This window comes from Jaculus jaculus, chromosome 6, assembly GCF_020740685.1.
Source record: "Jaculus jaculus isolate mJacJac1 chromosome 6, mJacJac1.mat.Y.cur, whole genome shotgun sequence".
Classification (NCBI taxonomy): Eukaryota; Metazoa; Chordata; class Mammalia; order Rodentia; family Dipodidae; genus Jaculus; species Jaculus jaculus.
Window position 1 is genome coordinate 97,448,060 of NC_059107.1, and position 27,974 is coordinate 97,476,033.

At 53.9% G+C, this 27,974-nt stretch overlaps 1 protein-coding gene across 3 annotated transcripts; it reads right to left on the reverse strand.

Moving 5' to 3' along the window:
• Positions 1-60: 60 nt before the first annotated feature.
• On the reverse strand, positions 61-27,974 carry Znf385a (zinc finger protein 385A). 3 transcript variants are annotated; one of them, XM_004649927.2, is made up of 8 exons: positions 27,899-27,974; positions 20,314-20,450; positions 6,973-7,083; positions 5,031-5,193; positions 2,952-3,194; positions 2,446-2,615; positions 1,527-1,622; positions 61-1,397 (listed from the first exon to the last, which is right to left on the reverse strand). In XM_004649927.2, the coding sequence occupies exons 1-8, from the start codon at positions 27,906-27,908 to the stop codon at positions 1,167-1,169; spliced, it is 1,161 nt and encodes a 386-aa protein (XP_004649984.1). In that variant the 5' UTR covers positions 27,909-27,974; the 3' UTR covers positions 61-1,166. The 3 variants fall into 3 exon arrangements, with proteins under 3 accessions (XP_004649984.1, XP_045009549.1, XP_045009550.1); XM_045153614.1 differs by having other exon boundaries at positions 20,314-20,446; positions 27,899-27,934; XM_045153615.1 differs by lacking the exons at positions 20,314-20,450; positions 27,899-27,974 and adding an exon at positions 9,957-10,036.

Consider the following 27,974-nt stretch of genomic DNA (forward strand, 5'->3'; position numbering starts at 1 on the left):
CCTCTCTGTACAGACCCGCTTCCCCTACGTAGGCTGCACAAACAGAGTCCGAGTCTGGGGCGCGGAGGGCAGAACGAGAATCCAGACTTTATTGTCGAGGAGAGGAGAGGGAAGGGCTTGGGAGGGGGCCGGGGTTGCTACATTGTCAAGCAGAGAGTCCATGGGGACGAGTGGGGGGGCCGTGCCCCCTCCCGGGTCGGCGACTGTTAGGGCTGACCATACAGAAACCACAGAAGGGGTGGGAGTGGGGTCACGCCCCCGCCCATTTGTGCAGTGGAGGTGTCTCGGGAGGGGACAGCCATGAGGTCTTGGAGCGGGGCTGGGAGAGGCTACAGACGGCGAGTCTTGCAGAAGGGGGAGGGGCGGGGGCGAGGCTTCTATTGCTTTTTGCTCACAGTTTTGCGGAAGGCGAGGCGGGGGTGGGCTTGGACTGGACACCCCTTGCCCCCCTCGGTACCCCTTGGGCGATGGGTGCTGGTGAAAAGAATGGAACCCGGACTGCGGAGGAAGGAGGCGAGGGAAGGGTCTATGGCGGCATCTCCTTGGTCCCACCCAAGTGCCGGAGATGCCCCGAGTGCTGCCCTCTGCGAAGGGGCCCGGCGAGACTTGGGGCTGGGGTTTGGTGCGGGGCGGGCACAGTGAGGTTGCAGGCGGTAAAACCAAAGTGCTTACAAGGGACCCAGGATCCCGCCTGCTCCCCTCCCCCTGTGGAGGACGGGGTATTCACGGAAGCGCTTTAGTTTGGGGTAGGGGAGCCGGAGTCCCAGAGTCCGCTTATTGCCAAGAAAATCCATCTCCTTCCCCCGCCCCGGGCCCCGACCATGGCTTGTGAACCCCGTTTTGTGCTAGGTTTGGAGGGGAAGGGCTGGATGGACATGGCTTTTGGGAGGGGGGTGTCTCCAAGGGGGCTCAGGGGTGAGACGGCCCCCCCTTTTATAGGGGAGAGGGAAGGGCAGGGGGCGGGGTTCCCTGAGATCTGGGGTGTTCCCCCCCTTCTGAAGCCCCCCTCCCCCGCTACCCCTCCCCTTTCCTGGAACCCCGTACCTCGGGGTGGGGGGGAAAGAGACCATTCAGGGAGCGCCGGGAGGAGGGGCGGGCTTGGGGGCCCGGAGGCCTGGGTCCCGGCTGCAGGTGGGGGGTTCAGTGGGAGGGGTTCAAGGTTGAGGTCAGTAAGGGGAGAAGAGAATGGGTCCGTGAGCAGTTCGGATGGGTCCCGGGGCTGGGTGAAGCAGGGGGTGAGTGATGGGCGGTCCCTGCAGAAGAGGTGCGGCCGGAGCTGGACGCAGGGACAGAGGGGAGCCTGCTGCGGCTGCCATCACCGCAGCCACCGCTAGGGGGCTGGGGAGCAGGCCTCCGGCCAGTGACTTGGGCAGCTCCTTGGAGAAAGTCAGAGTGCCCTGAAGGAAGAGAGGTGGGGAAAGAGGTCAGCGAGCAGTCCCTGCAAACCTCATCTCTCCCAGGAACATCCCGCTTTCCAACCCCCTTGGGCCCTGCCATAGCCCATTAGGCCAGTGCCCAGGCCTCACCGTCAGCTCCCCCGCACCCCTAGGCTTCTTGTGACGGCTCAGTAGTGGATTGGGCTTTCCGGCCACGCCATCTCTGTGCCGCCGGCTGGAGATGTGCTGTGGGGAGAGTGGGTGATGGACTAAGTTCTCAGAAAAAGGCAACCTTGGGACTGAAGAAAGACCTGGCTCAGCGGCTAAGGCACAACCTAACAACTTTTTAAAATTTTTTTTTTTTTTTTTTTTTTTGAGGTAGGGTCTCATTCTAGCACAGGCTGACCTGGAATTCTGTATGTAGTCTCAGGGGGCCTTGAACTCATGGTGATCTTCGTACCTCTGCCTCCCAAGTGCTGACTGCTAGAATTAAAGGCGTGCACCACCACGCCCGGCTACAATGGGAGTTTGATTCCCCAGTATCCCTGTAAAGCCAGATGCAAAGTAGCACATACATCTGAAGTTCTGTTTGTAGTGGCTGGAGGCCCTGGTGCATCCATTCTCTCTGTCTCTCTTCTTTCTATCTCTCTCTGCTTGCAAATTATATATATATTAATATCATATATATATATATATATATATATATATATATATATATATATATATATATAATTTTTCCTTCTGAGGTAGAGTTTCACTCTAGTTCAGGCTGACCTGGAATTCACTATATAGTCTCAGGGTGGCCTCGAACTCATGGCAGTCTTCCTACCTCTGCTTCCCAAGTGCTGGGATTAAAGGCATGCACCACCACGCCCAGCTAAAAATATTTAAAAAGAAAGAAAGAAAAGAACAACCTTGCAGGACAAGGCCACAACCAGAATTAACAGTGTCCCAGGGGGCAGCTCCAAGCCTGAAGAAGAGTCCTCACTCAGTTCAAACTGTTCTCTCTTTCCCCTCAGATGATGGGATGGAACCTCCCACACCGCTCTGGGAAGGGTCTTGGACCCACCTGTTTCAGCTGGACCTCCGAATTGACCTTAACGTTGCAGATCTCACAGTGGAAGGTTCGGTCCTGGGCAGGAGACTCTGGTTCCCCAGGGGTGGGGGGCCCCAGTCGAGGGTATGCCTTGATGGGTCCCAGCCCGCTTCGGGCCTCCAGAATTGTCTTGTGCTTAGTACCTGAGCCCACAGAAGTCAGGAAGTAAGGGACAGAGGAAAAATTCTCCCAGACCTCAAAGGCCCATCTTTCCAGTTAGAATATGGGAGGGTAGGGCAAGTATGGGATTTATCTAGAGCCCCTTGGGTCCTTCTCAAACACAAAGTGGCTCAGAGGAAAGACATAGGTGAATGAAGAAGAAAGGGATTAGAAGATGGGGAAAATGGCTGGGAAAAGAGTGGCTGGCAGATCTTACAGAGCATAGTCACAAACATTGGAAGGCAGGAGAGTTAGAATGCAGGGTGGGATGGGGGCGGGCTGAGGACAGGAGAGAGTGGCTGGGGACAGGGGGAACATACCTTTGTTATGAGCCTCAAGCTGGGATAGGGAATTCACAGCCACCTTGCACAGTGCACAGTAGAGCAATCGCTTGGCCTTCTCCTCCTCCTCCTTGCTACCCCCCGGCAAGGAAGCTGGGGCTGGAGTCCCCCCTTCACCCTTGGTTACACCCCGGCCAGCCTCTGGAACACTGGGAGGGGATGGGGAGGCAGGCTGTTTCTCTGGGGATGCTGGAGCTGGACCCAGGCCATTCTCCATGGAAACTGTTAAGGGAGAAACATAGGGGTCATCCCAGATGGCTCTTCACTTGGAGACCCACTCCCACTTCCTGGAGGGCAAGGGCCCAGGAGTCCCCACCCTGTGACAACATGCATGTTCTCAAGTCCTGGGCCCCAGCCAGATGTAGTTCAGCTGCCACAGGCTGACTGTGAGATTCCAGTGTCTGGCTCATTCCCCATACCCCAGGGAGGTTTGGCCTCACCAGCTTACCTTAGGGTAAAGCTGGCAGCCTGCCCAGCTTAGAGGAGAGGCAGAGAACAAGGATTCACCCCCCACCCCATGGCCAGCCTGGGCTTCTTGCCAGGACAGCCCCTTCCCAGAGTCCTGCCCAGCTCCCAGGGAGGCACACCATGGAGCTGTGGGAAGGGACAGAACAGGGATGAGGAAGGTCAGAAGAGATGGATGCAGACAGCACAGGGAAAGAGAAACAGAAGAAGCGAACAGGGAAGAGGCAGGGATGCAGGTTGCTCTATAATTCATGGCTCTATTAAAGATGCACGGCCCCGGGCCTCTGCGCTGGGCTCTGGCCTCTGTGCAGGGGAAACTCTAGCGCTCCCATTCTTGCTCCATCCGCTGATCCAGTTTCCGGGTCATGGGGAGGAGGTTCTAGGGGAAGGGAGCTGGTGAGTTGCAATTCCCTGGCCACTGCAGAGGGGTGTGTGTGTGTGAGTGTGTGTATTTGTCCATCCCATGATCTTGCCCCTACTTCTCTTACTCATTCCTGGCACCTTCCACCTCCATCCCAAGCCAGACAGCACGTCCCCATCCCAGTCTGGACAGGACTTCATGGCTTGTGAAAGCAGGACAAGCGCTTGTATCCTCAGAGGCAGTGTGCAGGAACTAAATGAGGTGATATGTGTGTAATGCCTACAACCATGCATGCTAGTCAAAAAAAATGCCATCACACCGCCTCCACCACCACCATCCTCAACTCTGCTTTCTAGAGTTTTTAACCAATCCAAGATGATCAGGCTCAGAGGCAGCCGGAGCACCACGAGAACCCGGCCCACTCCTTTGATCTGAGATCTGGATGTGGCTGAGGGAGGTCCTCTGATGAGGTGGTGTTGACCATGGGGGTCCCAAGCTGGCAGTTCAGAGGCTTGTTTTGCCCTTTTCTTAGGGAGAGACAAGAAGGGCAGGCCAGATAGAGGAAACTTGGCTGGGGCTGACTTCTGATGTGGTAATCCCAGGGTAGGGGGGCTCCTATCTTCCTGTCCTCATGTCTCCTCTTCCCAGTTTCTTGGAAGGAAAGTTGAGGATGGCCACTAGCCATGAGGGGGGAAAATTTCAAAGTTACTTTTTGTAAAGTGCTTCAAAGGTCTTCAAATTTTGCTCTCATATTTGCCAGAAAAGCAAATCCTGACCCCAAGAGGTCCTACATCCACAGGTCCACGCAAGATTATCCAGCAGGTCTCCTGGGGCGCATGGCCTCAGCCTTTCTTGGGGAAGCCTAGTGAGGTTCTGATGTTCCAGTCCCTCTCTAATGTGAAGGGTTCCTCTAGATTGGACGCTTTCCTGTTTCTGGGGAGCCTTGCCAGGTGGCCTCACCCTAGCCCCACTGTGAGTCACTGGGCAGTGGGGGTGGGGGGGACAGACAGCAGGGACTCTGTTGTTGACAAGAGCTGAGGCAGGGTGGGTGAGGTGACAGGATGGAAATTTGACATCACTGTGTCTGGCTCCAGGACTCACCTTGGGTGGCGGTGGGGGTGGGGACTGAGGGAGGAGGAGAGAAGCAGAGGAGAGTTCTGGGAAATGGGGGAGAGAACAAAAAGACAGAGATCAGTTGAGGAACGTGGTGTGTGGGGGGGACTCAGACACACCTGGACGAGGGGCTACACCATCCCCACTTGGGGGGGTGCTGCCTGGTGGAGCGGGGTCTCCTGTTTCCCGGACACCAGGCTCCTTGCCTCGGGTCTTGGCGGCCTCGATGCCTTTGACTCGGCGGGCGTGGCGGTTACCCTTGTAGTGCGCCTCAGCCTGGCTCTTCAGGGATGGAGGAAGAACAGGGAGTCTGAGGTGACCTTTCCTTCGCCCAGCCTCCCTACAGAGCTTGCTCATGTAGGTCCTGGGGTGGTCGCAGCAGGCTGCAGTGGCTCTCTGCCTACACCCCTGCCAGCTAGTCTGTGTGTTCCTGGGCTCCCAGGAGCTTTCCCAAGCTTTAGTCCCTGGGAATCTCGACCCCCAGCTAGCACAGATCACACCCCCACCACCACACCCAGGGTTTGGCTGCTGACTCAGGCCCCCCACATGGTCCTTAGTAGAGGGAAGGGGGTCCCCAAGCTTTTTGCATCAGGCCAGCATCCTCTTAGACCCCTAGGCCTTGGTGCCTGCGCCCGCCTCCACCCAGGCGCCTGCTCTGCTGCTTCACCAGCTCTGTCCTGACCACCCCCAAAGGTCTTATTTTCCCTGAAGCCTCTGTGGATACCCTGGAGGACCCTGGACTCAAGCCCAGCTCTGGAGACAGGAGACAGCAGCAGAGACAGCTGTCAAAACAGAGCCACTTGATGGGGAGGGAAAGGAAGGGCACAAAGAGGGGAGGGCTGGCTGGCTGTCATTGGCTCTCTACCCTGCCAACCTTGTTCCCTCCACCAGTGAGTGGAGACAAGGTTAGGAGAGGGTGCCTGGGGTCCAGGCAACCAGAGGCCTAATGCTGGGTTAGTTCTAGCCCCACCTACTCACTGACTGCCCCTACCCTTCTCTTCTATTTGCACTCCTACTAAGAATATAATCTCAGAAGCACAAGGTCACCTAAACAAGGGTCAAAATAAAAGGTATGGGTAGGCAGGAAAACAAGATTGACAGGTCAGGGGTAGAGCAGTGGTGTGCAAGGCCCAGCAGGCACATGCTGTGTGTGCGTGCGCGCACACACACGCATGCACAGGCATAGTGCAGAGAAAGAGAACATGCTTTTATTTTCCCCTACTCAGCAGAATGAGGCTGCTGTTTTCCTCAACAACTCTCAGGCCCTGCTCCCACTATAGCCCTCTCTGAACCTAAACAGAAGTTCCAGTGGGGCTTCCGAGGGAGGGAATCTGGCTTTTCTCCATGGGGACAGTCTCAGAGGGGCCAGGGGGCCTGAAGGGTAGAAATGGGGTGTAGAGAAGGGGAGGCCAGGAAGTTAGAGGGAAGTGGGAAGGACAGGAGTTCAGCGGAGGCCAAAGACGACTCAGGCTCTTTAGAGGAGCCAATGGCCTAACTCGGCTTTGCACCTGAGGACGCAGGGTCACCCTGCCGCTTGAGTTCCCAGAAACTCTGAGCGAAGAGGCCCCAGATCCCCAGGGATGAGGGGGTGTCAGCCTTAGAGGAGTGGTCGACTCTCCCAGCAACTGCTAAACCTGGTGCACAGGCCCGTAATCCCAGCCCCTCTGGAAGCTGAGGCAAGAGGACTGAGAGTTCAAGGCCTGCCTGGGCAACCTAGTGAGACTCTGTCCCAAAATAAAGGTGAGGAAAAGGACTGAGGATTCAATACAGCTCAGTGGTACAGTACTTGCCTAGCATGTGTGAGGCTCTGGATTCAATACCCAGAACTGCAAAATACCAAAACCCAACCAAACAAACACAAAATGGTTGACCACTTGTCCCTTGCAAGTGCCTTCTACCAACCCATGCCCCCTGCAGCGTCCTCCATTCCCTGCCCCCCAATATGCTCCTAATCCTTGCTCCTTACTCAAAGCCACCAGCTTCTTACCCTCCAGCAAGGTCCCTGCGAGGGTGCCCCTATCCAACTCATTAGGTGGGTGGGATGGCAGCCTGACTGCTTACCTGAGAATTGAAGCGGATTTGACAGACATTACAGGAAATGACGGGTCGCTTGGTCTTGAGGAGGGGTCCCCCAAAAGTGTGGGAGAGCACAGCCTTCTGCACAGGGTCCATCTGTGGAGGCAGGCTGGGGTGAGTCAGGAACCCCTGCATAAGCTCAATCCTATCACCCCAACATCTCCCACTTACTGGGCGAACCAAAAGTCCCAGAGCCCTGTCCAGCCCTCAGTGTACCTGAGGCAACTGAGCCTCAGTCCTCGGGCTGTCTCAGCCTGGCCTTCCAGGCAGCACGGGGAAGGACCTGAGGGCGCCACTGCTCCCCGAGCTGCCATTTCACGCAAAGCAGACGTGACCTGTCTGCAAGAGCACAGCCGGAACCTCAACCTAGACTCCTGTCCCGCTCCATCGCACCATGAAGGTTCAACTATGTCACCTTGACCTAGCCTACAAGCTAGGCCAATCTGCTAGACATCACTGACGGCCCCAAAGCCCACAGACTCTAGGACCTTCAGTGGCACCCCAAGCCCTTTTGGCCCCCCTCTGGGATAGAACTATCTGCCAAGTAGCTTCTGGTCCGGGGAGACAGATGTTCCCAGCTTCTCATCTCTGGGCCCCAGCTTGCCCTAACATGCTTATGCTGAGGACCTCTTTAAGGCAGCAGGAGAGAGTGCCTGGTTCTCTGGGGAGGAATGGGGAGGAGGGGCACAGGAGCAGCTGGGCAAGGCATCTTCTGACCACTCTCCCATCAGCTTGAGCAGGGTTTCAGGGCTGGGCTGTGGGGCTGGGTGGGATTAGGAACCTTCTTTGCTCCACCCTGGGTCAGCAGATGTCTTTGCAGTCTCCAGCCAAGAGATCACACAAGGAGGGGATTGGACAGAGCCTCTTGAAGCCGTCTGCTATCAGGGGATCCAGCCCAAAGCAGTCCTCCTCCCTTTGGGCTGCTAGGCAGGGAGGAGCCAGACTGGGGCTGAAGAGGACTGGGAGATGGCTGAGACCTCTCAGAACCTCTGAGTCTGGACTGAAACCTTATCTTTCAGGTGGAGAGCATTAAGACATAGTTGCAGAAGACTTACAGCAACTCAGCTGGGCCCCTCCCTGTGCCTAGGTGTTAAAGAGTTCTTCATGAGACAACTTGAAGGATGAAACACAAAGCTCAGACATCTTCACTTTTCCTGCCTCCCCCAAGAGTCTCCCCAGCTGGTTGGGGTTACTGCCAGAAAAGGGTCTTCGGTGTCCCCATGAGTTGGGCACTGGCCTCACTCTGCCTCATTTTGGGTAGTGGTGGATGCAGGAGCCGTGACTGGGTTCAGATAAATGGTAAGTGTCAGTCTCTTGCCTGCTCCTGGTTGGGAGCAGTGTTCCCTCATCCCCAGTGGCTCTTTTCATTTCCCAGGAGCTTCCTGGAAGCCCCAGTCATATGGTTGGGAGGCCAGGAGCAAAAGAATGGGCGTGTTTGTGTGCATTAGGCAGTCTGTATGGGTGGAGTGTGAACGGGTGTCATGTACTGTTTGTACATCATTTGTGGATCAACATTTCTGTGCTGGGGGCTTTGCTGACACCACGGATGGTCAGGTTGTGTCATCTTCAGCTGTGTGTTTATCTGTGCGAATGTATGATGTGTCTGGCAGAAAGAAAGACAAAGTTGGAGACAGGCTTTAATCAGTCAGGGGAGACAGATTGCTGCTCTCAGCTTCCAGACTCTAGGCCTGTCCTTCCTTTTCAGACTCCCCCACCCCAAACTCTTCCCAGGGTTCTCATAAGCTCTGGACCTCCTCACATGCTGGGTGGGGAATGGGAATTCCGCCCAGATAGAAACCCAATCCGGGCCAGGAAACCTAAGTCGGATGAAAGCAGTTGGGAGAGAGGAGTAGGATGGAGAGGGAAAATCGGTCTCCTGGTCCCTATACCCACCCAGTCAAGCCAGCTTGCTCTCCTGCAGGGCTGAGGGCCCAGGACCTGAGGATAGTTGTGCACTGAGCATCCCAAACTGCATCCCCTGAAAACAGTTCCAGCCCAACTCGGGTTCCTCCTCCAGGGTGAGAACTTAACTTGTACAGCCTTCTCTTCAGGTTCAAGTCCAGAAACACCATCTTGGAGTGGGCTGGGGAGTGGGACAGTGCTGCAGGGGTCAGGCTGGCCCTCCCTACCTTTTCCTCCAGGAACTGAGGAGGCACTGAGCTGAAGGTGAGGGCTTGGGGCCCAATCCCATTGCAGGTGGAATGTGAGCCACCGAAGTGCGGCTCCAGGCCAAGGTCAGGAGGCCCTGGTGACCTAGATGAAGGCTCCCTAGAGAGGGGTGGAGGCCAGGTCTCCCAGAGCCCATCTCACTCCAGAGCCCCTTTCCCGGGATGCTGGCCTAGGCACTGTCAGGAAAAGTCTCAAACAATCCCTTCCCACCTGCCCTCCAACAGTGGTGAAGGGGAATGGCTCCCTGAAGCTGGGGTAAAATGGATCAGGGAGGGAAGAGGCCACAGCAGATCAGAAACAGGAGGGGACTATGGTTAGATTTCTAGGCTGGACCACTGCCCCTAGTTTGACCACCGACTCCCCCCACCCCTCGAAATGAGGCCACAAGTGGAAGGGGTGAAATCGGAGGGAGGGAAGAGCTGAGGAGAAAGGAGGATGGACAGGAAAAGAGCTGCGGTCCAAGGAGCAGGTGGAAGCTGACAGGGAAGGGATGCTGGGAAGGGGTCAAGGCTGGGGAAGCATGGTGATTGGAGGGTAGGTGGAGGACCCGTGGAAGTCTGAGACCTGGGGGACCTGGGAGGCAGGGTCTGGGGTACCCACCCAGCCAGGTGGCGGCGGCGGGGAGGGGCGCCAGCTGGGATCCGGAGATTAGCGAGGCCGCGCGGCGTGGGGGATGGGCGGCCGCCGCGGACGGGGCGCGAGGCGCGGTGGCCGGCCCCGCAGGGCGGGCGCGGGGATGGGGTGGGGGGGCGCTGCGGCAGCCGCGGGGCCCGGGGGAGGGGAGGGGCCGGGTGGCTTACCCTGCGGGACCCTGGGGGCCGCGGCTCCATGACCCGGGGCGGCAGACCCAGGAGGGGGGCCGAGCCTGGCCGGCCGGGCGGGCCGGGGACGCGGCGCTCGTTGCCCGGGCGGCTCGGGGCAGTGAGGCCCGGCCGGCGGGGAGGAGGGGAGGCGGCGCCGGCCGGGTCCGGAGCCCGCCCCGGAGGCGGGGCCGAGGAGGCCGGGGGCGGGGCCGGGGAGCTGGAGAGGAAGGAGAAGGGGGCTAGGGCGAAAGAGGAGGGACGTCCATGTCCGCACACTGCTTGCAGGAAGGGCCTGTCCGGCCAGAGGCCCCTCGTCCCGGAGGCAGGGGTGCTGACCCGCTGACCTCGGGTGCTTGATTCCTTCCTGGGTCCAGTGACCCCACCAGTTCCTACGGGAAACCTTGTGGTCCCAGCTCGGACATCTGTCCTTCCTTCCACCCCTTGCGCCCCATGCTTGCTTTTCTAGGACAGCCTCTCCCGCGACGACCCTCTCTCGGCCAGTGTTTCTGCACGCAGCCCCTGTACTGCTCGGACAAGTCGCCTCCTCCACGGGGATGGGGAACCAAGCCCGGGCACCCAGGAGTCTGAGATCTCCTCCCACGGTCGACCCGGGGGCTTTGCGAGCGGGCGCGCGCGCGACCTCGGGCCGAGGACGCTGCCCAGGCCCCGCTGCCCCCCGGGCCCCTCACTCGCCACCTGCCGGAGCCCCAGGTTCCCCAGCCCCGCTCCGTGCACGTGCTGCCCTCTGGCGGCCACGCAGGGACAGCACGGGGTGAACCCCAGGAGGGCAAAGCGGCCCCCTCGCTGGACACCTCCCTCTCCCCCGACAAGGCCTCTCTCCCCTCTGGGTCTCGCAGCCTCGCGTACCACCTAGGGCAGGGCTCACAGACGTGGGTGAAACAGGGTGCTGGCTTGAGAGAGGCTGACTTTGGGAGACAGTGAGGGAAGTCCAAGGGCAAAGGGAAACCGGGCAGTGAGCAGCAGAATGAGGGGAGCTAGCCACGCCAGGAGTCTAAGGGGCAGGAGAATGAGAGGTACAAGTCCACGAGAGGGAGAGGCTGCCATAATTTCACTACCATCGTTGCCATCTAATTGTCGACTGAGCCCTTGGAATGTGCCAGCTCTGCACCGTGCTCATTGCTTGGATTATCTAGTTTAATCACCACAACCACGATCTTCGTTTTATACATGAAGGAACTGGGGTTTAGAGAGGGTGAGTAATTTGCCCAAGGTCATAAGCTGGGATTTGAATTAAACCTGGGCAGCCAGACTCCAAAGCCACTGACTTAGCGGCTGGTAGGACTTCCAGAGGCCAGCCTGCGGCCTTTCTGCAGTCCTCCTTCCGCTGCAGAATCGGACACGACTGGTGCAGCCGCTCCTCTCCCTGGGTCTCTCCACCTCCACAGGAGCATGTTTCCCTCCCCGCCCCCTCCGGTCTCCTGCTCCCGCTGCTCATCTCCCAGGCCTTGAACATCCTATCTTCCAGCGCTTAATTTTGCTTGAGCACTCACTCTGTGCTGAGCGTTATGATTTTATAACAAGACAATTCATACAAACTTCCGAGGTTGTACTATTACTACACACACACACACCCTTCTTTTGTATACAGCATCTTACTGTGTAGGCCCATCTGGCCATGAACTTGTGATTCTCCTACCACAGACTGCTAAATGCTGGGATGAAAGGCATGTGTTACCATATCTGACTGTCATCTCATTTTTTAGTTGATGAAGTTCAGGATGGTTAGATGACTTGCCGAAGGTCACCGCCAAGACTGTGGAACATCAATTCACATCCTGCTACTCAGATGCCAAAGATGATGCAGTTTAGCATCCTGCTGCGCTCCTGCGCCTCTCGCGATCATGTCTTTAATAATTTATTAATTTACCCTTTTTTGTGTGTGTGGTACTAGGGACTGTCACATCCTAGGTAAGTACTCAAATGTTGAACAGTGCCCCCAGCCCTCTTTACTTAGATCCATCTGTTTGTTTCCTTGTTGGGTGACACAGCCTCTCTCTAGTTCAAATTGGCCTGGACCTCATTATGTAGCCCAGGATAGCCTTGGATTCCTTATAATCCTCCTGCCTCAACCTCCCAAGGGCTGGCATTACATGTATATACCACCATGCCTGCATTTTGAGGAGCTATTTTGTGCTTAAAAAAAAAAAGCTACCAGGTGTGGTAGCCCATGCCTTTAATCTCAACACTTGGGAGGATCACTATGAATTTGAGACCACCCTGAGACTTCATAGTGAATTCCAGGTCAGCTTGGGCTAGAGGGAGAACCACCCTTGAAAAAAACAAAAGCAAAAAAATGCTTACTGGGCCTATTATCTCATTCCAATGACCCAAGCACTTAGAAGGTTGAGGTAGGTAGAACACTGGAAATTCAAGGCCAGCCTGGGCTACAGAGTGAGACCTTGTCACAAAATCCCCTCCCTCTCAAAAAAATGGTGGATGTGGTGGCACGCACCTGTACTTGCAGCATTTGGGAGGTAGAAGAAGGAAGACTGTCACCAGTTCAAGACTAGCCTGGTCTACATAGCAACTTCTAGGATGCCAGAGATATACAGTGAGACTCTGTCTGAAAAAGCCAAAACCAGCCAGGTGTGGTGGTACACACCTTTAAACCCAGCACTCTGGGGTCACAGGTAGGATCACCATAAGTTCGAGGCCACCCTGACACTACATAGTGAATTCTAGGTCAGTGTGGACTAGAGCAAGACCCTACCTCAATAAACCTTGAGCCTGGTGTGGTGGCACATAACTTTAGTCCCAGCACTTGGGAGGCAGAGGTAGGAGGATGGCTGTGAGTTCAAGGCCACCCTGAGACTACATAGTGAATTCCAGGTCAGCCTAAGCTAGAGAGTGAGACCCTACCTTGAAAAACCAAAAAAAAAAAAAAAAAAAAAAGAAAGCAGGATGTGGTGATGCATGTCTTTAATGCTAACACTCAGGAGGCTAAGGTAGGATTGCTGTAAGTTCAAGGCCAGCCTGAGCCTACATGGTGAATTCCAGGTAAGCCTGGGCTACAGTAAGCTCTCCCTGGAAAAACAATGATGACAACAAAAAAATGAAAACAAAAAGGGCTGGAGAGATGGCTTAGTGGTTAAGGTGCTTGCCTGTGAAGTGAAAGGACCCAGGTTCAATTCCCTAGTACCCAAGTAAGCCAGATGCACAAGGTGGTGCATATGTCTGGAGTTTGTTTATAGTGGCTAGAAGCCCTGGTGTACCCATTCTTTCTCAAATAAACAAATAAATTTTTAAAAATTAGGGCTGGAGAGATGGCTTAGTGGTTAAGGCACTTGCCTGCAAAGCTAAGAACTCAGGATAGGTAAGCCAGATGCACAAGGTAGCACATCTGGAGTTTGTTTGCAGTGGCTAGAGGCCCTGGATCTCCCATTCTCCCTCCTTCTCTCTCTCAAATAAGTAAATAAATAAAATATCTTTAAAAAGTTGAAAAAGAAAACAAAACAGAAAGCTCTTTGATAAAAATTCAACAAGGGCTGGAGAGATGGCTCAGTGGCTAAGGTACTTGCCTGCAAAGCCTAACGACCCAGGTTCCATTCCCCAGTATCCACTTAAAGCCAGATGTACAAAGTGGTGCATGCATCTGGAGTTTACTTGCAGCAGCTGGAGGTCCTGGTACACACATTCTCTGTCTGTCTGTTTCTCTCTGCTTGCAAATAAATAAAAATAATTTAAAAAAATAAGCTGGGTGTGGTGACGTACACCTTTAATCCCAGCACTCGGGAAGCAGAGGTAGCAAGAAAGAAAAAAAGAGGGGCTGGAGAAATAGGTTAGTGGTTAAGACACCCAGATTTGATTCTCCAGGTCTCACATAAGCCAGATGCACATGGTGGCACATGCATCTGGAGTTTGTTTGCAGTGGCTAGAAGCCCTGGCACTCTCATTCTCGCTCTTTCTCTTTCTCTGTCTCAAACAAACAAACAAACAAACAAATAAATATTTTTTTAAAAAGAAGAAGAGCCAGGTGTGGTGGTACATGCTTTTAATCCCTGCACTTGGGAGGCAGAGGTAGGAAGATCACTGTGAATCTGAGGCCACCTGAGACTACATAGTGAATTCCATCCAGGTCAGCCTGAACTAGAGTGAGACCCTACCTCAAAAAAAAAGTACAGCTCTGAGCTGGGCATTGTGGCTCACACCTTTAATCCCACCACTTGGAAGGCTTAGGTAGGAGGAATGCTGTGAGTTTGAGGCCTGCTTGGACTACAGAGTTCCAGGTCAGTCTGAGCTAGAGTGAGACCTTGCCTCTACAAAACAAAAGTGCATCTTTACTACTAACTATAAATTCTCCATTCCCACACAGAGTAGCACCAGTATTTGTAAATTCTTTGGTATCCATCCTACTGCCTATCCCATTATTCATGAATAAATATCTCCCTTCTTTCAGTTTTATAAATGGTAGCACACTATTCTCTCTCTTTTTAACATTTTAAAATATATTTTAGTTATTTATTTGAGAGAAAGAGGCAAAGAGAGAGAGAGAGAGAGAATGGATGTACCAGGGCCTCCAGCCACTACAAACTTCAGACGTATGCACCCCTTGTGCATCTGGCTTATGTGGGTCATGGGGAATCGAACTGGGATCCTTTGGCTTTGCAGGCAAATGCATTAACCGCTAAGCCATCTCTCCAGCATTTTGTTTCCTTTGTATTTTTTTTTTTTTTTTTGGTTTTATGAGGTAAGGTCTCACTCCAGTCCAGGCTAAACTGGAATTCACTATGTAGTCTCAGGGTGGCCTTGAACTCATGGTGATCCTCCTACCTCTGCCTCCTAAGTGCTGGGATTAAAGGCTAAAGGTGTGTACCACCGCACCTGGCTCTCTTTTCTCTTTTCTTCCTCCCTCCCCTTTCTTCCTTCCTTCAGAGACAGAGTCTCACTCTGTAGCAAAGGCTGGCCTGAAATTCACTTGTGGATGAGGGTGACCTTGAACTTAAGGTGATCCTCCTGCCTCAAGTGTTAAGTTTACAGGTACAGGTCATCACACCTCACCTTTGTTTTTTTTTATTTTAGTTTTTTTTTTTTAAAGTTTTTCAAGGAACTCATAGCTATCCTCCTACCTCTGCCTCCCGAGTGCTAGGATTAAAGTCGTGTGCCACCACGTCCAGCCCACCTTTATTTATTTATTTTTGATTTAATTAGTTTATTTATTTGAGGAGGGAGAGAGAGAATGGGAACACCAGGGCCTCCAGCCACTGCAAACAAACTCCAGACGTGTGCATCTGGCTAAGGTGGATCCTGGGGAATCAAGCCTCGAACTGGGGTCCTTAGGCTTCACAGACAAATGCTTAATTGTGAAGCCATCTCTCCAGCCCAGCCCTGGACTTTTTTTTTTTTTCAAGCTGGGGTCTCAGTTTAGCCCAGGCTGATCTGGAATTCACTCTGTAGTCTCAGGGTAGCCTCAAACTCATAGTGATCCTCCTACCACTGCCTCCCAAGTGCTGAGATTAAAGGTGTGTGCCACCATGCCTGGCTCTGGACTTTTTTTTTTTATGAAAGAGAAAGAAAGAATTGGGGCATCAGGGCCTCTAGCCACTGTAATTGAACTCCAGAAGCGTGCACCCCCTTGTGTGGATGTGCAACATTGTGCGCTTGCATTGCTGTGCATCTGGCTTACGTGAGACCTGGAGAGTTGAACATGGGTCCTTAGGCTTTGCAGGCAAGTGCCTTAACCAGTAAGTCACCTCTCCAGCCCTCCACTTTATTTGTTTTTTAAGATTTATTTTTATTTATTTATTAGAGATAGACAGAGGGAGAGAGAGAGAGGGCACACCAGGGCCTCCAGCCATTGCAAACGAACTCCAGACACATGCACCACCATGTGCATCTGGCTTACATAGGACCTGGAGAATTGAACCTGGGTCCTTAGGCTTTACAGGCAAATGCCTTACCTGCTAAGCCATCTCTCCAGCTCCACCTTTATTTTTATTTTTTAAGTTTTTATTTATTCATTTGAGAGTGACAGACAGACAGAAAGAGAAAGAGGCAGAGAGAGAAAGAGAATAGGTGTGCCAGGGCTTCCATCCACTGCAAACAAACTTCAAATTCATGCACCACCTTGTGCATCTGGCTTATGCGGGTCCTGGGGAATTGAGCCTCGAACCAGGATTCTTAGGCTTCACAGGCAAGTGCTTAACCATTAAGCCATATCTCCAGCCTTATTATTTTTTAAACATTTTATATTATTTATTTGACAGAGAAAGAAAGAGAAAGAGAGAATGGGCACGCCAGGGCCTTCAGCAATGCAAACGAATTCCAGATGTGTGAGCCCCCTTGTGCATCTGGCTAATGTCGGCCCTGGGGAATCGAGCCTGGGTTCTTTGGCTTTGCAGGCAAATACCTTAACTGCTAAGCCAGCCCTCCAGCCCCCTGTTTTTTATATATTTTATTTGACAAAGAAAGAAGAAGAGGGAGAGGGAGAGAATGGACACACAAGGGCTTCTAGCCACTACAAATGAAGTCCAGATGCTTGTAACCCCTTGTGCATCTGGCTAACGTGGGTCCTGGGGAATCAAACCTGGGTCCTTTGGCTTTGTAGGCAAATGCCTTAACTGCTAAGCCATCCCTCTAGCCCTATTTGTTACTTTGAGATGAACGTCTTACTAAATTGTTTATGCTGACTTTGAACTTTATTTATTTATTTTGGTTTTTCAAGGTAGGGTTTCACTCTAGACCAGGCTGGCCTGGAATTTACTACAGAGACTCAGGGTGGCCTCGAATTCATGGCGATTCTCCTACTTCTGCCTCCTGAGTGCTGGGATTAAAAGCGTGCACCACCACACCTGGCTTTTTTTTGGATTTTTGAGGTAGGGTCTCACTCTAGCCCAGGCTGACCTGGAATCACTGTGTAGTCTCAGGGTGGCCTCAAACTCACAGCCATCCTCCTACCCTTGCTCCTGAGTGCTAGGATTAAAGGCATGCACCACCAAGCCTGGCCTGACTTTGAACTTTTGATCCTCCTGCCTCAGCTTCATGAATAGTTGTGTGATTTTTCATACTGAAATGGGGAGCTGGGCTTTCAGAATCCTTGGCTTGTATTTGCTCTGCCTCTGGGGTGTAGCTCACAGCAGGGCTGGAGAACGAGGCTGCTTTCTTACCCGGGAGCCACAAGTTTTCTTTTTCTTTGAGATAGTCTTGCTAGGTAGTCCAGGTGGAATTCACCTTCCTCCTGCTTCCATCTGCTAAGTGCTGGGATTGCAGGTATGTGCTACTTTGCCCCTCTTCTTGGTATTTTTAGTGTGGTGCTAGAGGCTGAACTCAGGGCTTTGTGCATGCTAAACAAGTGCTCTACCTATGAGCTACAACCCCAGGACCCCATGCTCATGGCTTTAAGTAGCTTCACTAAAAGCAGTGGAGTCATGTGCCTTCTGGAGTCAGAAACCCTGGATTCCAGCCAGACATGTTAGTGCACACCTTTAATCCCATAGGCAAGGCCGAATGATCACTGTAACTTTGAGGCCAGCCTTGGCTACAGTAGCAAGACCTTGTTTAGAAAAGAAAAGAGACTCCCTGCACTATTTACATAAGTGGACTAAGTAGCTTTGTGACTTTAGACAAATGACTTAAGGTCTCTAGGACTGTATTTCTTCATCTATAAAATGGGGATAAAGGGTCTGGGGAGAGGGCTCTGCAGTTAAAACTGCTTGCTTGCAAATCTTGAAGACCAGGCTCAATTCTTAGGATCCCCATAAAGTCAGGTGCAAAAAAGTAACACATGCAACTGTGTTTGCAGCAACAAGAAACCTTGGTACCCCCCCCCCCCAACACACACATGCAAGTAGAATTTTTTTTTTTTTAATATGGGAATAACAGTTGGGCATAATGGTGCATGCCTTTTTGGCTTTTTTTTTTTTTTTTTTGAGGTAGGGCCTCGCTCTAGCGCAGGCTGACCTGGAATTCACTGTAGTCTCAGGCTGGTCTTGAACTCTTGGCAATCCTCTTACCTCTGCCACCAGAGTGCTGGGATTAATGGCATGTACTGCCACACCCGGGTAAATTGAATTATCATTGTTTTTTAAATATATATTTCATTTATTTATTTACTTGAGAGACTGAGAGAGAATGGGCATGCCAGGGCCTCCAGCCACTGCAAATGAACTCCAGATGCTTGCATCCCCTGGAGCATCTGGCTTATGTGGGTCCTGGGGAATCCAACCAGGGTCCTTTGGCTTTGCAGGCAAATGATTTAACTGCTAAGTCATCTCTACAGCCCTAAATTGTATTATTTTTGAGTGGTGCTTACAACTGAACTTAGGACTTCAAGCATGCTAGACAAGTGCTCTACCACTGAGTTTAATCCCAGATCCCTTGACAGGGGCAGGATTTGAGGCAGGGTCTCTGGTCACCCAGACTAGCTTCCAACTTGCTATCACCAAGGATGACCTTGAGCTTCTGCCTCTACCCTCTAAATGTTGGGGTGCCAGGCACGAGCCACCATGCCCAGTTTAAATTGCATCTTTCTTGATGCTTCTGTGACATTTATACTCTTCCCTTTGCTGTACGTGTCTACTTTTCTTTCCTGTACTTAAGGGTGCTTACACTAGAACTGTCTCATATTTTCCCTCCTGTCTGTATATGTATAGGACACTACCTTTCTTACAGCCCATTTTTGTCCATTTTCCTCAGGTATCTTAGCCACTCTTAGGGGCAGCAAACAAGAGCCGCCCAAAGCTGTGAAGGTCAAGATGTGACAAATGCTTTGTAAGCATCACAGTGCAATGCAAATGCTTGTTTAGTTTTGAGGAAGAGTGTCACTCTAAACCCAGGCTGACACAGAACTCACTTTGTAGCCCAGCCTAGCCTCAAATTCATTGTGATCCTTTTATCTCAGCCTCCTGAGTGCTAGGATTATAGGTGCGAACCACCATTCTTGGTTTGGTTTAGTTTGTCTATATTTTAAAGTTTTTGTTATTTTCTTTTTATTTAATTTTTCATTAGTTATAACGTCCATAATTATAGACAATAAAGCATAGTTCCCTCCCCCCTCACAACTCCACTCTCCATCATATCCCCTCCCTCCTCAATCAGTCTCTCTTTTATTTTGATGTCATCATCTTTTCCTATAACAATGGTCTTGTGTAGGTAGTGCCAGGCACTGTGTATTTTTTATTTTCAAGGTAGGGTCTTACTGTAGCCCAGGCTGGCTTCGAATTCACTATGTAATCTCAGGGTAGCCTTGAACTCATGGCAATCCTCCTACCTATGTCTCCCAAGAACCGGGATTAAAGGTGTGTGCCACCACACCTGGATTTTTTTTTTTTTTTCCTATTAGAGAACTATGGGTTAGAATTCTGTCTTGGGTACATATCGTGTCAATGTCTATCCTCTGAGCCCTGGTTTCTGTTATCCTACTTGTCCAACAGAAATACTACTGTCTGCCTTGGTGGGCTCTTGTGAAATATAATTCTAATGATCTACAGAAATGTCCGTTGTAGGGCCTGGTGCATGCTGGACTCTGTGTGTGTCTGTAGCCCAGTGTGGTTTAACAGAAGATGTCTTGAGTTGAATAAAGCTGACTCCCACAAACTTTTAGCTTCAGCCTTCTCCCCAGGCCTCACATTCCCTCTGTGTGGGATTTTTCTGGTTCTGTCCTACTATGTCTGAGCATGTCCTCAAGTGACCTCAGCGCCCTTGGTCCAGACAGTTTGTGCCTCCAACCCCGTAAGACTTCCCCACAGTCACACGGGCCTGAACCCTGGGCTCACCCTCCTCTTCCCAGCACCTCCTCAACACTACTTGGTCACCATGGTGGATCAATATTTCCTTGGAGACACCTACACATCCTCCCTTCCTCTCCTTCCCAAGGCCCCTGCGTCCCTGCCTCCGCCTGACTTCCCCTCAGCTGCGTGGCTGGACAGTCTCCTCCAGCCTGTGTTCCCATCACCTGCCCCCTCCCCCCAGCTCTCACCGCGGCTCTCTCCTACTCCGGAATGGTTTGTGGCTCCCTATTTCTTATCCTGTTAAGTCTAGACTACCTCCTGGCCCTCCCTGTGCTTAGCACTGATCCTGTCCACCCAGGCTTATCTTTCTGCATCCTCGGCCTCCACCAACCTCCCTACAGCATCATCCCTTCAGCACTCATTGCCTAGGGGGATGGATGGTGGGTGATTCAGGGGCACCTGTGAGGCTGCTGACAGCGAGATCCCGGCACAGTGAACACCTTACTGTCACTGCTCTTGACAGTACACCAAAGAGCCAGCCATGCTTGTCATTGATAGATGTAAAGATGGAGGCTGTAGTGGGAATGAGTTAGACCTGAGAGGAAGAGTGCAAGGGCGGGCTGGAAGCGGGGTGTCCAGGCCTTGGTGGGGGTTGCTGCTATACTCACAGCGCTGTAGTTGCTGAAAAGGCCCAGGGTCGGGGCTGGCTCCAGTGGGAAGGGCAGGATCTGCTTGAGGTCCAACGGGGGCTGCATGATGGGGGGCTGCCGTAGCAGAGGGAGGGGCCCTGCCCGGCTCAGGCTGCCTGAAGGGCAGAGAAAACATTTGGTGGGGTAGGAAGACTTCTGAAGCTCCCCAACCCAGCCCAATTCTGCAGTCCTTCTCCCTAGCTGGGGCCCTCACACTCAAAAACACGTCCCTAGTGCGTGCATGTGTTAGTGTGAGCGGTACACACTTCCTCTGCTGCTTGGAGCCATGCGGCAGGACCCAGCCGGCCGGGGAGACACAGCCGGGTCTTCCCTTCTGAGTAGTTTTCACTTCCTTTTTAGCCTCCAGCCCCAAGGCCCACAGGCACTTGATAGGCCCAGGAAAAGCCTGGTCCTCCTCTCCAGGCTGCCCCAAGCCCCTGGCCACTCCTTTCTCTTGCCTGACTTTTCCTGGGTGTCACCAGAACACAGCCTAGCAGGAATTCATCCCTCTGCCTGTAGGGAGACAGTGAGACCTGGATTTGCAGGGGGCTGGGGAGGCCGAATCAGGCTGCCTAGAATCGTGATGTCTTTCTAGTCATAATTTCTAATGGTTGACATCTTTGGGTGTCGTTTGCCACCCCCCAAGTCCTCCTGAACCCCTTTGTCTCACCAGGCAGGCTCAGCTCCAGCTCTGCGAGAGGAAGCACAGCCAAGGCCTCTGGGAGGGGAACGCCTGCATGTGACCCCAAGGGGAAATGAAAGTCCAGGCTGGCCATGCAGCCCCTTCCCCTGAGCCTCCCTCTCCAGCCCCTGGAGTCAGGGAGGAACTTCACCAGGTTCCAAAGGAGCAGCCCAAAAGAACTCAAGACCCTCTGGGCTCTCACTGGCCCAGCTGCTTTCTGAGCCTCGCTCCGGCTGCTGCAGCAGCCACAGGGCTTCCCCCAACAAAGCAAACCCAGGAGGCTGCATGCTTGGCCCTTGGCCTTCCTTGACCTTCCTAGGCCAGGGGTCCCCAGGATCTTTTCCTGTTCCCTCCATGGAGACCCTCCTTGTGGTCATACCTTCAGTAGCTGGTGCCTGCTGCCCCCAGGCAGTGGCCTGGCCCTGGCCCCCCAGGGGCCCGGGCCTGACAGTGTCCCCTTCCCTTGGTTCTGCCCTCGGTCCCCCTCCCTTACTATCCCCCTCCCCCAGCCCAGTCAGTAGGATCGGCCAATCAGAGTCCTGGAAAAGTGGGGCAGAGGGGAGGGCGGGGGAGCAGGGATTAGGGGAATCTGAGGCGAGAGGGAGGGGGTGGGGAGGGCTCAGGCACAGCTGGGGGCAGGGAGCTGGTCCAGAAAGGTCTGAAGGGGTCGGTCTCTTCCACCCAACGACAGGCCTGGAGACCTGGGTGCCTGAGGACAGGGACCAAAACTGTTGGGAGCTTGACTTCCACATTCTAAATCCTGAAGGAGGGTGGGATGCTTGCTTTTGGCTTTTGAGCTGTTGGGGGTCGAAATGCCTTGGGTCCATTTTCTTCTCTGATACCTTCAGGTTTGGGGGATGCTGGGGGGGATAGGAGAGAGAGGGAGGGAGGGTGGGAGAGTGTATGAATGGGAAAGAGTGGCAGCAGAAGCAGAAAAGGCAACTGAGAAAAGAGACACACGGAGAGAAAAGACTAGACCAGTGATGGGGGAGCAAGAGGTGAGACACAGCAGATGGAGTCTAGAGCTAGACCAGGAAAAGGGCAGTGAGAGAGGTGCAGAAAAGCAGGATGGACAATCTCCTCTTCCTGGTCTGTCCCCTCATGGCCTCTGCCACAGGCCCCATCCTCCTTCCTGCCTGGCACACCAGGGCAGTCCTAACGAGCCTCCGGAATGGTGACAGAAACCTGAGTGTGCCCAGCGTCTCCAGCATCCTGCTCCCACCCCCAGCAGCTGGTTTGAGGATGGTACTGCCCTGCCCTGCCCATGGCACCAGGGACTTAGCTCCTTGACCCTTTCCCTGGCTCTTGACTCTCTCTAGGATCCCACTCTTGAAATCCACCTTAAAGGAGAAACTGGAGTTCCAGAAAGACACAGAAAAACATTTGAGGAAAGCCGGCCACGGTGGCGCACGCCTTTAATCCCAGCACTCAGGAGGCAGAGGTGGGAGGATGGCCGTGAATTCGAGGCCACCCTGAGACTCCATAGTGAATTCCAGGTCAGCCTGAGCTAAGGTGAGACCCTACCTCAGAAAACAAAAACAAAACAATAGAAAATTTGAGGAGCCACTATGTGCCAAGTAACTGGGATGGTGAATGTCACCATATATAAACTCTGCTCCAAGGTAGCGCCGTCTGTGAGGTAACTATGAAACAGCCAATGTCAGTCCTCCCATTTGGCATCTGAGGACACTGGGAGTCAGAGAAGTTAAAAAGTTGGCTGCTGTCATGCAGACTGTAAGAATCAGTGCTGAGATTCATGTCAAGATCTGTTGCATCCTGAAGCACATTCTTGCTCTGCTACATGGCTCCCAAAGGGCTCTAATTTAACACAGAAGCACAAAGCCTGCGCATCTGGCTTAAGGAGGCTATGGGGAAAGCAAGTTCCATGCTTTTCCTGGGCTTGGAGTCCTCACATTAGCTTCAAAGGAGGCATGGAGTGAAGCCGGTCCCAGCCACTCAATTCCCTGTGGCCTGGAAGTGATCTTTTCTACTGGTGTGGCACGAGGAGGGAGGGAAGGGGACAAAGGTAAGGTGAGGATAGAGGGGGTAAGCCCAGCCGGCCACTGGCAATGCGTGGTCCCCTTCCCGGATTTCCGTGGCTACTGCACTCTGAAGTGTGAGGAGGAGGGGGCCAGATGGTAGCTTAAGGGTTGGGTGGGCAGAGTTGTTGAGGGCTGAGGCTGAGATTCAGCAGCACAGTGCTTGCCTGACATGCAGGTGGTTCTGGATTCAGTCTAGCACCCGAAACAAACAAACAAGGGGCTGGGGAGATGGCTCAGCAAGGGCCTGCCACGCAAGCATGAGGGCCTGAGTTCAGAACCTTAGCACCCACATAAATGCTGGGGGGGGGGGGGTTGCATGCCTGTAATCCCAGTGCTGGCAAGCTGGAGACAGGAAGATCCCTGAGGCTTGCTGGCCAGCTAGCCTATCAGAACCAGTGAGCTCTGGGTTCAGTAAGAGGCCCTGTCTTAAAATAAAGTGAGTCTGGCCGGGTGCAGTGGCTCACACCTTTAATACCAGCACTCAGGAGGCAGAGGTAGGAGGATTGCCATGAGTTCCAGGCTACCCTGAGAGGACAGGTCAGCCTGGGCTAGAGCGAGACCCTACCTCAAACAAACAAACAAACAAACAAACATGCCATGGTGCACTCAGGAGGCATAGGTAGGAAGATCATCATGAGTTCGGGGCCACCTGAGACTACATAGTGAATTCCAGGTCAGCCTGAGCCTGAGACCCTAACTCAGAAAACCAAAAATAAACAAACAAATAAATAAAAATAATGTGAGCCAGACATGGTGCCACATGCCTCTAATCCCAGAGGTAGGAGGATCACTGTGAATTCAAGACCAGCCTAGAACTACATAGTGAATTCCAGGTCATTGCAGGCTCGAAGGAGACCCTACCTGGAAAAAATAAATAAATAAATAAATAAATAAATAAATAAATAAAATGGTGAGTGTTAGAGGAAGACACCCTGTGTTGACCTCTGGCCTCCACATGCACACCTATGAACACACATGCATATACAAATGCAAAAATAAACAGGCCTCATGGTTTCAAGTAGCCTAAGGCTGAGGCCTATCTTCCCCCTTGTCAGAGAATACCAGTCACTGCCATGTTCTGAGGGTTTACTGCATGCCACTTATATACATAGTTTCCCAGCGGATGGTTCCACTGTGCACTAACTGGGTGAGTGCCTGGTCTGTCTGACTCAGATCATTTCTCATTTGTCAAACCAGAACAACAGAACCTGCCTCCTAGAGTTGATGAGAGGACTGAACGAATCCATACAGAGTGCTGCCATGTCACAATGAGTGCTCAATAAGTGTTTGCAAAATAAATGCGCTCTCTTCTGATAAACAGTGACAGTTCAGAGAGGGGGGAATTACTAGACCAAGGTCACTCTGCTAGTGGGGTTCCCAACATGTCTGGTTTCGGGAATAGGGCTTTAAGCATCACACTTTTCTGGGTAGACTGGCAAAGGAAAAAGACAGTAGACGAAGGGCTGGGGAAGCAGGAACTCATGTGGGAGGTGAGGGCTGCAGGCAGGTTTGGAAAAAGAGGAGGAGAGCAAATTGTGTGCATGTGTGTGCGTGTGTGGCACCCACATTAGGCAGGGCAGGGAGGAGCTGGGGATGGGCTGGGGCAGGGCATTCCAGAGGGAAGCTCATTATAGTAATTACCTCTTGCAGACAGAGCCCCACCTGCTCTCTGGGGAATTGCTACATGTTCTGTTCAAGACAGCTCCCAAGGCACCAGCAGAGGGGCGAGCTTGCAGAACCTTCACGGGTGCCCACCCCTCCATCTCCAAACCATGTTTAGCTTTAGTCACCTTGATCCTGGGCTGGAACCCACAGCCCAGTCACACCTGGCTCCCTACATCTCACCGAGAGCTTCTCTTTTTCTTCCCCTCCCGGAAGGTCTGACCACGTCCTGCACAGTGGCCCTTGGGCTCTCTTAGGGGACTGGGCAGTCCGTGCACAGAGGATTGGAACTGCTTGGGTGTGCCTGGTGTGGGCTGGCAGGGGGCGTGGCTAGTCAGGCAGGTGCAGGAGCCAGGAAAGGTGTGACGGTAAGGCTATGTATGAGGTACTGTCTGGTCTGCAGGTTGAGCCAGGGTGAGACTGAGATCAGAAAGATTTGGGGGCTGGGGTTGAGGGTGGTGAAAGGCACAAGGTGCTCAAGCATGGGGCTAAGGTGGACATTAGCCTCAAGGGAGAAATTAAGATTTCAATCTAACCTTCTTTTTCTCCCTTCAGGTCTTTTGGCTTCTCCCTCCCCAGAAATGTCTAAAATTGGGGTGGGGAGGGCCTTGACCTCTTGTGACTGACTTATCCTCTGGACCAAGTTGAAGGTATCTGTCCCCTGTCCCAGCAGGAGTCAGGCTGAGAGTGGAGAGGCTTTGAAGTCAAAGATGAAAGAGGCAGGGGGATGGTTATGGACAACTGAAAACACCCGCTCTAATGCCCTCAGGTAGATGCGGGTGGGCGGGGCCTGAGGGCGAGGGAGGCCTTGCCTAGGACAGCAGCACCTGGTGGTGAACCAGAAAGGAGGGGGCTTCCCCAGGTTCCCCCACCTCATCCCTCACTGAACCGGGGACTCAGTGAGAATGGAAGGTGCTAGTCCAGGGAGCCTGAACCCAGAACTTCCACCTTGATCCTGACACTGGATCTTGTTTTGTTTTGAGACAGGGTCTCAGCCTGTAGCTCAGGTGGGCCTTGGGCCTACTTCAATTCTTTCTCCCTGGGTGCTGGATTATAATAAGCATGACCCACCACACCCCGCTGACTGAAGACCTTGAGCAGGCAGAGCAGGGACGTCTTGGGGCTCCTGTGGGGCCACTTTGCACAGGGACTTGGTGACCTCAGCAATTCTGATCTGAATGCCTTAGGATCTGAATACCCACAAGTCCTGAGCCTTTGCCGACAATTTCCTCCCTCTTCATCCTTCCTTAAAAAAAAAAAAAAAAGCTGGGATGCCAAGTGTGGTGGCACATGCCTTTAATCCCAGCACTTGGAAGCAGAGGTAGTTCGAGGTCACCTGCAGACTACGTAGTGAATTCCAGGTCAGCCTGAGCTAGAGTGAGACCCTACCTCTAAAGACAAAAAAGAAAACCAAAGACAAAAGAGGGCTAAGGTGTGTGAGCCCACCAGGCTCGCAGGTTCTATTTTTTTCTGTGGCCTTGGTACGAGAAGGAACTAAGTTATTCATAGTGTCCTCCAGGGAGATGATGAGGTGGCAGGGTCGATGTCTGAAAATTTGGAGTCAGGTATTCTTCCTTTGGCTGGGGCGTTGGCAGGTCTCTTGACACCTTTTCTCCAGGGCCTCCTGACTGGGGCAAGTTGGGCTCACCCTGGCCTGCTCTGGGGGCTGCCAGTGAGGCTGCCCAGGGTGGAGCTGGGAATGCAGGCATTGCATGGGCTGGCGGAATGTGGAGCCTGTGCGCTGGGGGACGGAGTCCAACCTGTGTTGGGGGTGTCCCTTCGGAGTGGGGGTGGCATTCACAGAAGGGCAGACTATGTTCCGCTCGAGACACGGCCTTGGGGAGGAGGAGGGCGACTGAGACCGGACACTCATGCCTTGGTTCTCTCATTCATTTAATAGCTAGAACGGAGGGCCAGGTGGAGGGAAGCGAGGCAGAAAGTGGTGAGAGAGGCTGAGCCATCAGGAGGGGGAGCAGAAAGGAGGAAGGAGGGCAGAAGGGAGAAATGAGGCTAGTGAAGTCAGCCGGGTAGGCGGCCAGTGCGGAGCAGGGAGGCGACAAGCAGCAGAAGGAAGGTCTGGGGCTGAGGGCAGGCGGCGGAGCCCTCCAGCAGCAGCTCGGGGCGGGGGGTGGGGGGGGAGCCAGGTGTCCTCATTGGGGGCGGGGAGACCACAGGTGTCCAGGTGTGGTGAGGGGCTTCCACCATCAACAGGGCCCAGGAACCGGCCCAGCCAGGGGGAGGGCAGAGGTCAGCGCCGGCCCGGGCCCTGTCGCGGAGGCCGGGCGGCCGGCGGGGGCTGCTGCGGAGTCCTGGACAGCCAGGCCCTCTCCTCCCCCATCCCTGGGGCTCCCTTCCGATGTAGGTCATGAGGATGGGGTGGCGGAGGCTGACGGGCTGTCAGAGCCCAGTGGGGCTTCCCCTCCCCCGCCGTCCCCTCCCTCGCCCCTGCGCTGCCCGGCGCCCCCGGCCCTGGGCCTGGGCCGGGAGAATGAGGAAGCCGGGGAGGAAGGGCCCTGGCAGCCGGCGCCGGGGGAGAGGGGCAGGTCCCGGCGTGTCGGGGCAGGATGGCTGCAGAGACAGGATCTAAGCCGCAAGAGCCCCGGGATGGACGGTTTGCCACCCCTCTCCTCCTCGCCCCCCCCCCTTATCTTCAGCCCTCAGGTCCCACCTCGCGCCACACTCACCTCGAAGCTACACCCACCATCTTTCTCCCCCCCTTCCCTGCCCCCCCCACTTCCTCCTTTCCCTCTTATCCTGGGCCCAGAAGGATGTCGGAGTGTCAAAGCCAAGGGTGGGGGCAGGCGCTGGGGCGGACGGGTCGCAGCCTTTCTCCCAACTCCTCCCGGCCGGGGCCAGCCCCCTCCCACAGCCTCCCGAGCCGTCATATAATATTCATGAGCCTCATGAATACGCAATGCTCTCATTATGGGGCGGGGGTCTCCCCCGCTCTGCCTGCCCCCTTTGCCCCTTCCTAGATGGCTGGGAGAAGCGGCTGCCTGGGGAGTAGGGGAGGTGGGGAACCCCCCCCCCCATGCGGAGCCCGATAACCGGGGAGGGCGAGCGGGAGGCTGACGAGCGGCCGCAGTCCCCGCGGAGCCGGGAGGTGGTGGTGGGGGGGTGACCCACAGACAGGGGCCCGGGAGCCCCGAGCCCGGAGTCGCAGACCGAGGCCACTCACCGAGGATCATGCTGGGGACCCAGGCGCCCGGGGCTCCGCGTCGCTCTGTCCCGGGGGCCGCTCTGGCCCGGCTGGG

Coding starts and splice junctions, on each gene's coding strand:
- Znf385a (XM_004649927.2), bottom strand. Junction 5,194..6,972: donor AAATCCGCTTCAATTCTCAG/GTAAGCAGTCAG, acceptor CCATCCCTGAAG/AGCCAGGCTGAGGCGCACTA. Junction 1,623..2,445: donor CGGAGGTCCAGCTGAAACAG/GTGGGTCCAAGA, acceptor CTCTCCCCACAG/CACATCTCCAGCCGGCGGCA.